At 39.3% G+C, this 12,660-nt stretch overlaps 2 protein-coding genes across 2 annotated transcripts in view; both read left to right on the top strand.

The window, feature by feature from the left end:
- Positions 1-2,929, top strand: part of LOC122771053 (complement C3-like) — a 28,751-nt gene extending 25,822 nt beyond the window's left edge. Inside the window, exons 36-43 of the mRNA XM_044028352.1 lie at positions 43-133; positions 238-327; positions 854-956; positions 1,071-1,160; positions 1,843-1,935; positions 2,049-2,132; positions 2,337-2,472; positions 2,655-2,929. Of these exons, the coding sequence (XP_043884287.1) occupies positions 43-133; positions 238-327; positions 854-956; positions 1,071-1,160; positions 1,843-1,935; positions 2,049-2,132; positions 2,337-2,472; positions 2,655-2,796 (829 nt within the window). The 3' untranslated portion in view covers positions 2,797-2,929. The remainder of the gene's footprint in view (positions 1-42; positions 134-237; positions 328-853; positions 957-1,070; positions 1,161-1,842; positions 1,936-2,048; positions 2,133-2,336; positions 2,473-2,654) is intronic.
- A 3,234-nt stretch (positions 2,930-6,163) lies between these two features.
- LOC122771054 (complement C3-like) overlaps positions 6,164-12,660 on the top strand; it is a 40,658-nt gene continuing 34,161 nt past the window's right edge. Inside the window, exons 1-2 of the mRNA XM_044028353.1 lie at positions 6,164-6,228; positions 6,652-7,571. Of these exons, the coding sequence (XP_043884288.1) occupies positions 7,501-7,571 (71 nt within the window). The 5' untranslated portion in view covers positions 6,164-6,228; positions 6,652-7,500. The remainder of the gene's footprint in view (positions 6,229-6,651; positions 7,572-12,660) is intronic.

The following is a 12,660-nucleotide window of genomic DNA, read 5'->3' as shown; positions in this document are numbered from 1 at the left end:
GATTGTGTATTGTTTAATCGAATGTGTCCATTTATTGCACAGATATAAGAACACGGATCACGATGCAACTATGTCAATCTTGGATATTGGCTTACTAACTGGCTTCACTGTCAACAAAAATGACCTGGACTTGGTAAGATTTTTACACACTCACTTACAATTCAAAGGTCAATGAACATGAAAAAACATGATGTTCATGGCTTTGAAAGGTCTCTGACTCTATATGCTTGTTTCTAGTTGGCCCAAGGACGCGCCCGTACCATTGCAAAATATGAGATGAACACAGTTCTGTCAGAGAGAGGTTCATTGATCATCTACCTGGACAAGGTATAATAGAATAGAAAAATGTTCTCTCCTCCAGAATGGCAACGTTGGTTTTCACTTGATGAACAGAAACGGCCAAAAGAAGGAGTTGCCATTTTACTTCAAATTATAATTTTTTTAATTATAATCAGTCTTAATTGCAATCCAGGGTTTTAAAAGACATTTTTCAGTTTCATGTTTGGCGCGTTTATTTAAGGCTCACATTTGAGCTTTGTCCTGTTTTGAGAATCTCCCAGGATTTTATTTTATTTTATTTTATTACAGCAACAGCTTACACTGAGTAGTAAGAATTAGCAGGGGCTAATGTAGCTGCTAACTTAAATGAACACATTCAGTGTGGCTAAATGTCAGAGTGACTGAGCATCATGTGATGTGCATTGATTTTGGAAATATCACCCATGGGTTATTGTTTTTTAAAATTGAATCAGCACCCGAGTATTGTGATAAATATCAAACTGTGATAAAAGCATATTGTCCCAGACCTCTCAGACAACCTCACTTCTCATCTTTCCTTTACATTTCTCCACAGGTTTCTCACACACAATCAGAGGAGATCACTTTTAGGATCCACCAGACTCTGAAAGTGGGCGTCATGCAACCAGCGGCTGTATCTGTCTATGAATATTATGACCGTAAGCCTTAAAGACACTTGGATAGATCTGGATAGAGAGTACATAGACAGATTAGCAGTGTTAACAGTGTTGGATTGAATGCACATTTCATCAAGGGTGTCTTTATCATTGCAGAAACACAATGTGTGAAATTCTATCATCCAGAGAGGAAAGCTGGGCAGCTGCTGAGGCTCTGCAGAAATGAAGCATGCACATGTGCTGAAGGTAAACACTATAGTGTCTCTCTGAAGATGCAGCTGAAAGTACTGAAGGAACTCATAATAACTACTAATATCATGCTTCATTAAAGAACTGATCATTTATCATTCTGCTGTTTACAACATCACCTCCTCATCCTCTAAATACTTACCCTCAGTAACACTAGACGTCGTCATGATCTCCACTTCCACTGTCACACTGATGATGTCCAGATCTACATTCCTACCAAATCAGTCACCTCTGCCACCCACACGAGCAACAACTGCCTCACTGAAATAAAATATGGATGCAGTCACACTTCTATTAACTTCTACTAAAATAATTATCATTGGCTGTAAATTCCTCCACAAAATGTATTATTATTGTTGTTCATATCATTAACATCAGTAGTTAAGTATTGCATCTCTATAAATCTGGTTACCTCAAAACCAATTCATGATTAAAAAATATAGATATGGTTGAGGAATGTGTTTCCCACAACCTGCACTACACTGGTTACAATGGTAACGTCTGTATTTCCAGCACCTTCCTAATCTCCATGACCTTTATATTACAGTTTTGCCATTCACACAATCATACAGTGCATCCACAGTATGTGCAGCATTTGTTTCTTGTCCAGAGACACATTAGCATGTAGACTTACTGTTATTGTTTGTATCTTTACTGTGCGTCTGCTGTTTATTTCCAGAGAACTGCAGCATGCAGAAGAAGGGTAAAATCAGCAATGATTTACGCACAGATAAACCCTGTGAGAGTACACCTACCAGCAAAATAGATTTTGGTAAGACTCAGTGTGAATGATCTGCATTATTTTTTTAACTATAAATGAACAGAATGTTTGTATAAGAAGAGGTTCATAAGTAAGAAAATCATCTGCCACTTATCTGTCCTCAGTTTACAAAGTGAGAGTGGAAGAATTCACAGAGGGTTTGTCCACTGATATTTACACAATGCGGATAATGGAAGTGATCAAAGAAGGTGGGTGTGAACTGCCTAAAATGTATCACATTATACATGAAGGTTTTAAATCCCCTCATCTTATTCTTGGCTACAACGTAAAGCCATTTTCATAAAATGTCCAATTTTTCCTTTTGATTCCCCTTGTGGGAGAAAATGGTAAAATAACAATCATGTTTTACACTAATGCTTAATCCAGAATTCTCTTCTTATTTTGAAATTCAGGAACTTATGATGTTGGTCCCCAGGGTAAACTACGTGCATTCCTCAGTTACCCTCACTGCAGGGAGGCTTTAGATCTGGGTAAAGGGAAAACGTATCTCATCATGGGCACATCAAAGGATATTCACAAGGACCAATCGTAAGTGTTTGTGTGATAAATGTGTTCTTTATACTCCTGTTCTATCAATGAGTGTCATACTAAACAAACTGTGGTGGTTAGATCTTGTGTCACCCGGCAACATTATCATGCTGCACACTGGAAGTGATTTGCTTTATGTCAAGACATCATGTGAGTTCATGATACTTCTTCTCTCCCCACAGGTATCAGTATGTGCTCGGTGAGAGAACCTGGATCGAGTACTGGCCCACAGACGCAGAGTGTCAAAAGGATGAACACAGGCCAACATGTTTGGGCTTGGAGGAGATGGTCACGCAGTACACTCTCTTTGGATGTCCACTGTAGTACAACAGCAGAAAATCCACTGTCTTTGTTTCTTTTTAGTTTTTACATGTTTTATGCAAAAATTTAACTGTTATAAAATGTAACAGATCAAAAGGTTACTCTGTGTGGAATAAACTGTAAAGTCTTCATCTAACTGTATGTGTGTGGGTTTTTTATACATTAAGTTTGGTTAATGCACAAAATTAAATAGGTGATTACTGTCTGGGGTTTTAGTGAGAAATTTAGTATCAATTACTGTTCGGTGTGTTTTATCTATCACCACAGATGCTAATAACAAAGGAAAACTTAATCCAAAAAACATTTACCTCAAACTTTTTATATCAATGTGAGTTTTCAAATTCACTTGAGTGCATTTACATCTGGTTAAAGCGAAACACAAATCCCTCTGTCTTCATACACTAAAAATGTTTTCATTTTGTTAATTCACTGTATAGTGTATGGCACTGTATTCCAAACATTTTATATGACAATTATAGAATGTATATTGTTTTATGCAGTATATTATAAATCACAACAGCCTCTAGAATTACTGATACAAAGTAAAGAGTATTTATTCAATGTATGACTTCTGTGTCTTAGATAATGACAATATGGACTCCACTTTGCAGGTTTTTGTTACATAAATCAACTTTAAAAGTGATGCCAAAGAAATCCAAAGTGCAGAGCAATGGCGAAATGTACTGATCCAGTGTTGGATGTAGAGCAAGATAAACAATAGATCATCCAGTGTGTTTAGAGTCCATGATTAGACAGGACAACCTTATCTAAAAAAAATGATTCACCCTTGTCTGTTTAGTTTTTTGCAATTAGGCTAAAACTTAAACACATTCAAACAAATTCTCTATTTTATTTATATACTGCTGAATGCTTGACTATATGTACCCTTCATCCATTCAAACATTGTCCTTACTGACAGCAAATGTTCAGTCTATTGCCCAGTGGTGTCACTCCAGCAGTTTGCCCCGCCCCCTCCTGATTACACACACCTGCTGACAATTAAGCCATGTGAACCTTAAAAACTCTCTGCTTCCTTGTTTCAGTGCCAGTGTGTTTTCGCCCATGCCTGATCACCCGAGCCACAGATGCCACAAGTTTTTGATCCTCTTTGTGAGCGACGCTTTCTTTTGTAAGTTAGTTAGTCTGTTAGCTAATACCTTAGTTAAGATTTATAGCCCCTTTTGTTTTCCTCCTTGGGAGAGATTTTCTGTTTGTTCGTTTTCACAGCCTTTTAGGAACTCCAATCACTAGGATTGTGACTTACCTTTTATTAGACAGATTGATAAGATCCAATCATTTAGATTGCGCTTTATTTTTGACCTCGTTCTTTGTTAGTTACAGATCGCCAATCAATAGGATTGTGCTTCAGAGTTAGTCTTCGTTTTGAAGTGTTTAGAGCCGTGTTTTCCTCCGTTTGGAGAGTTTTCTGTTTAAGTTTTACATGATAACCATAGTCTGAGTTTGTTTCCTCTTCGGAGTGATTTTTTTGTTCCGCGTTTATAGTTCCGCAACGTCTCTTTTGAAGATCGTTGTGGTCTCCATTTGTTGTTATAATTTTTCATAGCCACGCTTTGTTTTCCCTCCGTAAAGAGGATCTGCCTTGTGTTTTGTTACGAGTGCCAATAAAGACAATTAAAAGGCCTCTGCGTCTGAGTCCTCTCTTATCCGTCTTGTCAAGTGGCATGTGGACAAGAGGAGCCAAGGACTGAACCAATGACTTGGGTCAGTGACCCGACCTGCCCTACTTCCTGAGCACAGCAGCACAAACCAAAGTGACCCATTCACCAAGGACCAGCCACTGTGCTTTATCCACCTGAGGCTACAGCATAAAACGAGTGAAGGTCCCTCAACGCACACTTACAAAATGTGAGGTTAAACTAATTTTTATGGAAAGAGGCTGCAGGGAAGTGGGGATAACATTTACGCCTTTTTTTTTTTTTGGTTGGTTCAATTTCACAAATGAGTGCCTCTAAGAACATTCTGTGTGCTGTAACATATCAAATTTATCATATCTTATTAAATTAGCTCAGCTGGTAAGAAGTTGCACTTTGAGTCCCTGGTTTGAAACTGACCTGTAACGGACAGCTATATGCACTCATCTCATCAGCTATATGCACTCTGTAACAGACAGCTATATGCACACAGCTATATGCACTCATTGAAACTGACCTGTAACAGACAGCTATATGCACTCATCTCATATTATGGTATTTGACTCGATGTGGAAAGAATGGCATTTTTTTTCATTCATTTCCATTTAAAAATAATAAAATAATTGTGACAATGAAAATTTAATTTTTATAAAACAGTGCATTTGTATGTAAATGTTACTGTTTGAAAAAAGGGGAAAAAAGATTGACTTGGCCCCCAGAAATCTTCACGTTTTCAAATATGGCCCTTGTTTAAAAAAAAAAGGTTTGGACACCTCTGCACTACACTGTCCCCTCATTTTGCGCTAGCCTAACATTTTAGTTTGTGCTTCTGGGAAAGTCTGTTAAAACAAAAGGGAACTCGACTGTGTCTTTATTTGTATTTATTTAACCTTTATTTAACCAGATAAAAGACCCACTGAGATCAAGACCTGTCTCACTCGATTCCCAACAGAGCTCAGCTGAACTGGGAGAGAAACAAATCATTTCAGTAAGTGATTCAGTTCAGTTCATTCACCCGAAAGAACAAATCGATTGCGACCGACACAACACTATCAGACAGTCAACATGGCGCTGTATGAGGTTAGTGTGTCTTGGCAAGGGAGAGAGCACATCTGCAAAATGCTGTTGCAACCTGGCCACATTTGCTCTCTGGGACGGTGAGAGATTGTTGTCACAAGGGAGCAGGGCTTATTTGGTGGAACCACCTCATCTCTCTCTGATACCGCACTGACCAGTGAAACTCTCCATGCTTTGAGGGGATTAGGGTGGTAGATCTATGTTACCCCACCCCTGTCAGAACACACAACCTCTTAGTCGACCTTATCAATTTCTTCAAGGTTCCTTTGTGGTCACACAACCTTTCCACTTGGTGACTAATATGGAGCTGGAAGAAGGAAGTAATACAAGCACTTTTGTCTTAATTGTCTTAATCTATCCCCTCTGTTGTACAGGTGCAGTTGAGGTTCCTGGGCCTGGAGCAAATTCTCATGTGATAATGGACCCAGTGTGTGGAGTTTCGCTCTCAAGTCCAGGATATATTAAACCTCATTTTTACCTGGGCTAGGACCAACATCACAGTTTTCCTTTTATATTGGTCCAGTGTAGGAAAGTCTACTGTTTCTCTGTTGTATTATTTACTAGCCCATTTACACCTTTGAGTTTCGTTTTAGTTTGTCCTAGTATGCTTTCCATACCTACGTTACGTCATATCCTCTTAACAGTGAGGCACGTTGATTCCGAGGTGGTGAAACTATGGTGGATCCGTGTGCGTTCATGCAGAAACGTGAGTTTACCTGCCTTGTTGGACAGTGAATACTGTCACAATAAGTCAATGGTCTTGTTTTCTTGCTGTTTGGCTGTTGTATTTTCGCTAGTTTAACTATGTTGATCCAGAAATCCGTGTTTTGTTTCACTCGCGGTTAAATGCCATCTGGTCGAGTACTGCAGTGGTTTATTTTGTCCGCTAGGTGGCGACATTGACCATAAATTACTGTGTTTTGGCACGTTACTCAGGGATGATGTGTTTTGAGTTATTGTAATGCTGTTCAAGCCTGTTAAACTGGTGATTAACCCAGGATGTTTAAGTCTAACTTAATTTGTATATTTTTGATGATTATATAAGATTAATAATCATATGCTGTTAATGTTATTAGTCGATTATGATGACTGGATACTACAATATATAATTATTTTTCTTTTACTTTAGGACCACACATACACCCATACATGTCCACTGACCCACCTGTAACTCCAACAATTAATTATTAAAGAACATTAAGGAACCTCTCTGTGTCCTGCTGATCAGAGCCCCTGTCCTCAAAGTGCTATCAAGCCAGCACCTTCCCAGAGTACCCACTCACATCCAGCACCCCTCATAGTTTTCTGCCAAACAGCAGTTCATATGGAAATAATCCTGTAGAGGCATGGGAAACCTCCTGCACTGCAAACAGAGGATCTAGCCACCTATCCCAATTGCAGTCATCCTTGTGCACAAACTGTATATCAAAACTGAGTGAATGTGGTATACAGGGTAACCAGCTGACATTCAGGGTGCATCAGGTGGGAGCTAATCACGGCCTTGACACTATGCCTTACCCCCGATATCTAATTTCTACTGGCACAACAGGATATTTGTGAACGTCCCCATGCACACACTTATGAACCCATGATGCCTAACCAAAGACCGAGTCAAATCAGGTTTTGGGGAACTATAGACTTTGCACAGTCAGAATCCACCATTGCCCAATGTACAGTATACCACCTGGATCCTTACTGGAATGCTGGGGGCACTCTCTGAGGAAGTGTTGGCCCCATTTCCAGCAGTCCTGCTTTGTGGAACCCCAGGTGAGTCAGGGGCAATGTCCGTAGTGGCAGGAACCTGGGACAGAGAGAAAGAAGATGGAGGATAAGAGGATTAGAGCATTGAGGGGAGGGGAAAGTCTCTGGTGTGAGTGTGAGTCCTGGCTTCCTGTGGGAGGCTGGCATTGGTCGGACAGCTGCTCGTGGCTGTACCTTTGCTCCAGGGCCCCTGGGGTGGATAGTGATCTTCCGCCTAATGCAGTTGCCAGATCCCCAAGGCAGTGGCACTCACCGCCCCCGCTGGCAGACCCTCCACAAATTGCTCCAGTAAGCAAGCAAGTATGTATGTATTGTTCTGCTGTTTGAATGGTGGCTGGTTCCAAGTGCTGCAGCCTCATTACCACCACCTACGGTGTTGATAAATGAACATATGTAATACTTTTAATAAATGCATATATATTGTTATTATTTTCACATTTTAAATATTGAACTTCATTTATTAATTTATTTCTATTAAAATATATATATATAAATAAATATATTTCAGCATTGTAGAGTAGTGTGTATATATATATATATATATATATATATATATATATATATAAATACTCTATAAATATATAACGTGTACAAATATATACTACTCTACATATCTAATATTTACATATTGTATTTAAATACAGATACAATGACCATGCTACTTTGATATAAATCTAAAATTCAAAGTTAAAATAAATAAAACATTAATATTATTCAAACTTTCAGGTCAAAACATTTCCACAAAATAACACGTCAACAACAAATCTATGGATCACACTGAGCATCTAATGACAGCGACGTCTGAGCCAGCGGATCATTTCATCAGGACAGGCCGAAGTAACGCTGCTCTGTGCCGCACACAAACTATAAATACGTCAGATCTTAATACATAAACCACATGTTTGAATTCTAAATGACTAATTTCTCGCCTCAAATGATGTTAAAAATTTGTTCTGGGACACAGAAAAATATTTATTTCAGATTCATATTTCTATTATCTGCTGCTATGCCCCGCCGAAATGTATTCTGGGATACATGGCCATCCCATGTCGCCTCCGATGCATACTTGGTAAAAATTCGGCAGAGCAAGAACACTTCCGGGTTTGAGAACCGTACTCGCTATTTGCTTACTTGAGAATTGGAACAGAACTTGGACTGAGGCTGATGACGTTTTCACAAGTACGGGAGTACGCAAGTACGCACAAGTATGGATATTGAGAAAGGACTGCCTTGTTGTGTGATGCTTTTCCCCCTGCTCCAGCCACGAATGCTGAGATAAAGAGGGTTGATTAGTAAACTCACCCCAGCTGAGCTAATCAACTTGCCTAGTGCTGCTCCTTTCTGAACCAGCTCTGCCATGTCTCTCTCCTACAGGTGACTGCCCAAAACCACGCCTATATCCACACTAATCTTAATTGTTGTGGTTCATAATGTGTCAAACTTAATTTGAACATAAAGTGTAACACAATGCAGCAAGAAGACCTGGGATCACGACCTAGTCGGAACAAGGGCCCCCCCTGTGTGTGCCGGTTTTCTGCAAGTTCTCTGGTTTCCTCCCACAGTCCAAAAACATGTAGATTTTGGGATTAGGCAAATTGGACAGTGTAAATTGACTACAGGTGTGAATGTGAGAGTGAATGGTTGTTTGTCTCTATATGTGGCCTTGTGATGGACTGATGATCTGTCCAGGGTGTAACCCGCCTTTTGCCCTTTGATAGCTGAAATTGGCACCAGCGTCCCCGTGCACCTTATGTGGAGGATAAAGCGGTAGAAAGTGGATGAATGGATTGTATAGTTAATTTGAATAAGACTGAATTGGGAAGTTTATGTAACCTATTGAGGATTTTCCTAAAAATCAAATATTAATATACTAAAAGAGCAAATTCAGATTGTTTGAGCTGAATTTTTTTCAAAAACTGTACAGTAAAAATGCATGATAATAGCCATAGTCAGTGTAAACAAATGAGCATTTTACATTTTATGTAACCTATTAGGAGGAGAAAGTAGAAAGTACTGGATGTTTAAGATTAGTAGATTTCTCTACTAAACAGAATAGTGCATCTGTCTGAAGGAATAAAAATTATGAGCTTAAGTTAAAGAAAAGGAAAAAACACAACATAACATATCCCTCCTAAGACAACAATATCCTCACATATCAACAGAAAATACAGCAAACAAGATAAACATCAGCATGTTATTTGCTGGCCCCCCCCACTGAGCACAATGCAATGGCACCATCTTGTGGCTGTAGCAGATTCCAGACAGGAATATATATTGTTACTAATGGACTGGATAAGCCAGTGAAAAACCTCCCTAAACACCAAACTCAATCTCTGTAGATCAATGTTAATGTATGCTCAATACTAAATGTCCCTTATAGACCTCTTATAGACCTTAGGATTATACACTATAGGATTTTCCTTTATTAAAAATCAAATATGGGGAACATTAGTTTAAGCAGACTTTTCTCTTTGGGGTTGTCTTGGTTGTACATGCTGATGTATCTGATATCAATTCTCTGTTTGCAAAACATCTGGTACATTTTTGTAATGATAATAATCTGGTATTGTCTAGTAAAGTATTTTTTATATTGATGATTTGTCAAAACAATTGAATGAATGTAAAACAGGCTGTATTGTGGGAAACCAAGTTGTCAACCATCTCATGTATGCTGATGACCTTGTTGTATTCTGTCCATATACTGCAGGATTACAACAAATGCTAAGAATATGCACACAATATGGCAGAGAATTTGACATTAACTATAATGCTAAAAAAAGTAAGGCCATGGTAGTGAGATCTAGGGAGGACAGGAAATCGTCCTTTCCTACTTTTTATCTCTCTGATGGCTCCTTAGAAATGACAAAGGAACTAAAATATCTTGGCCATGTCTTTTCTGATGATCTCAGAGATGACAGTGACATCCGTCGTCAGTGCTGTAAAATATATGCACAGGCCAATATGCTGTTAAGAAAATTCTCTGTGTGTTCCGTTGATGTCAAATATGCTCTGTTCAGGGCCTATGTCACCCCCCTGTATACAGCTCATCTCTGGTCTTCCTACAGAGTGAAAAGTATGCAGAGGCTAAAAGTGGCTTATAATGACGCCATGAGGTTGTTGCTACGTGTTCCTAGGTGGCACAGTGCCAGCCAGTTATTTGTATCTTCTAATGTACCAACTTGTCCGGCATTGTTGCGTAAGCTGATGTTCAATTTCATGTGTCGTTTGGACCTATCTGATAACTGTGTTATCAAGGCCTTAACCTGCCCCATGATGGGATATCGGCTCACATCTAGGCTTCGCAAGCACTGGCACAATAATTTGCACCGTTTCTTTTAAACTAACAGTGACAAATTACTGTATTTTATATTAATTGTTTGGCTGTTTGTCTACTTGGTTTTGTCTTGTATGTTAAGTGTGTATGTGTATGTGTATGAGAGTGGACCACTTTTTCGAGTCCAAATAAAGATTATTAATTTTCCTATATTTTTTGAGAAACTGTACACTAAAAATGCATGAAACTCATTGAGAACAAGACTGCATTACATTTGACACCTAAAATCATTCTGCACAGCCTTAGAGCAGTTACAGAATCTCAAGACACGATAGACCCAACAAAAACAGTCTCTAAAGACCTTCACACAGAGGCCGTCAGTACCTCGTGTACTCTACTAATCACACAACAAAAGACCAACCGGGACTCACAATACCACGGCTGGATGAACAGGAGCTCACTTTCTGATTGAATGCCATTTGCTGGTATTGATAATTGCAATTTTCTTTTCTCCCTTAAACCAAAATTGAATGATACTTCTCTTAAATGATACTCTTTGTTCAAATGGCTTGGCTGCTTGACTGCATTTGTTTATCGCCCTCAGGTGGACCCCAAAGTGACACCAGTGATTCAGCCCCTCAGACGTCTACCGCTTGCCCTCCGGGATGGTGTTGCAGCCAAACTCTGGATTTGTGTAGCTAGGAGCTCACCACTCTCTTCCATGGCTCAAAGGTATTCTCAAAGTTGGACCTATGACAAGGCTACCTTCAAGTGCCCCTCCACCCAGCCAGCCAGCCGGGAGCCGACCTCTGTCTCTCAGGTTGCTTCGTTCCTGGGAGTGACCATTTATTACCTGTGCTTCCTGCCCCACTACTCTGACATGGTAGCATCCCTGTGTCAACTACTGAGAAAGGATGACCCATGATCTTGGTCATCAGTATGCACACAGGCCTTCTCTACACTAAAGACACAGTTAACCTCTTCCCATGTCCTTGCCCAATTTTGACTCTTCTGTCCCACCAAACTACTCAGCCTTGCCAGATGATGAGGAACCAGTCCTCATTCAAACACTGTACACACCTCAGCAGCCTGTAGTCATGTTCAAGGACCTGCAAGCAGAGTCAGACAAGAACCCAATACTGTCATCTGTGTTTCAGAGGGGCTCTGCACAATCATCCCAATCAACCTGCGTGTACAGAAACCACATACTAACTAGCTGGATGGGGACATCATCGTGATCTTACCACACTTACACACTTACATTCCAAGTGCTATGAAAGCATTAATTAATAGTCCTGTACTCACTATAAGCAAATGTTTTATAGTTTGCCACAAAATAAATCCATTGAATGTGGCCGTTTTACTCAAGTCTCAACTTGTATAATTGTCTAATTACTAAATCTAAATTTCAAATCAATGTATCCAAGAGCAATGGAACGATACAGTTTCTATTAAAAGAAATGGCTGCAAATAATCAAATTAATTGTCATAAAAATGGCTATGAAAAAATGTGTGTTATTCAAAACACCATGAATTCTATAATGCTGCAAATCCAAAAGAACCCCTTGCCTAATTTTGTAACGTTAATGTTAATTTCACTAGCTCACTGTGAGTTTGTGTGAGGTGCACTGGCAGAGAAGAACCCAAAAGCATGACATAGACAGAGGATTGATAACTTAGGAGATGGTGAATGGAGTAGCCATACCCGTTGTCCAGAGCAGTGGCGTAACATAGTAACAACGGGCCCCAGTGCAAGCTTTTATAACCCACACACACACTGTATGTGGTATATATTACACAGCAATGTTGTTATGCCCCAGTCCTAGGACATAACAAGATAAAGCCTCATCTTCCCCAAGTTCCAAGTGACCGCTAACAATTTTTAGTTGTATATTCAGAAAACAAAATGATGTATATACAAAAGTAATTTAAATAACAAAATTAGATGACAATATATTTTAACTGAGGTATAGGCTTCAGGGTTGACTAAGGCCAAAATAACAAACAAAAAGTTGCCTGTCTAGAAAATAATAAACCTTACCTAGTCAACCTTAAGGAAACCAAATGACAAGGTCTACAAAGCTGAAGTTTGACCGGTTACGT

The sequence above is a fragment of the Solea senegalensis genome, linkage group LG6 (assembly GCF_019176455.1).
Source record: "Solea senegalensis isolate Sse05_10M linkage group LG6, IFAPA_SoseM_1, whole genome shotgun sequence".
Taxonomy (NCBI): Eukaryota; Metazoa; Chordata; class Actinopteri; order Pleuronectiformes; family Soleidae; genus Solea; species Solea senegalensis.
Note: the sequence above shows the minus strand (reverse complement) of the source record. Positions and strands in the feature narration are given on the sequence as shown.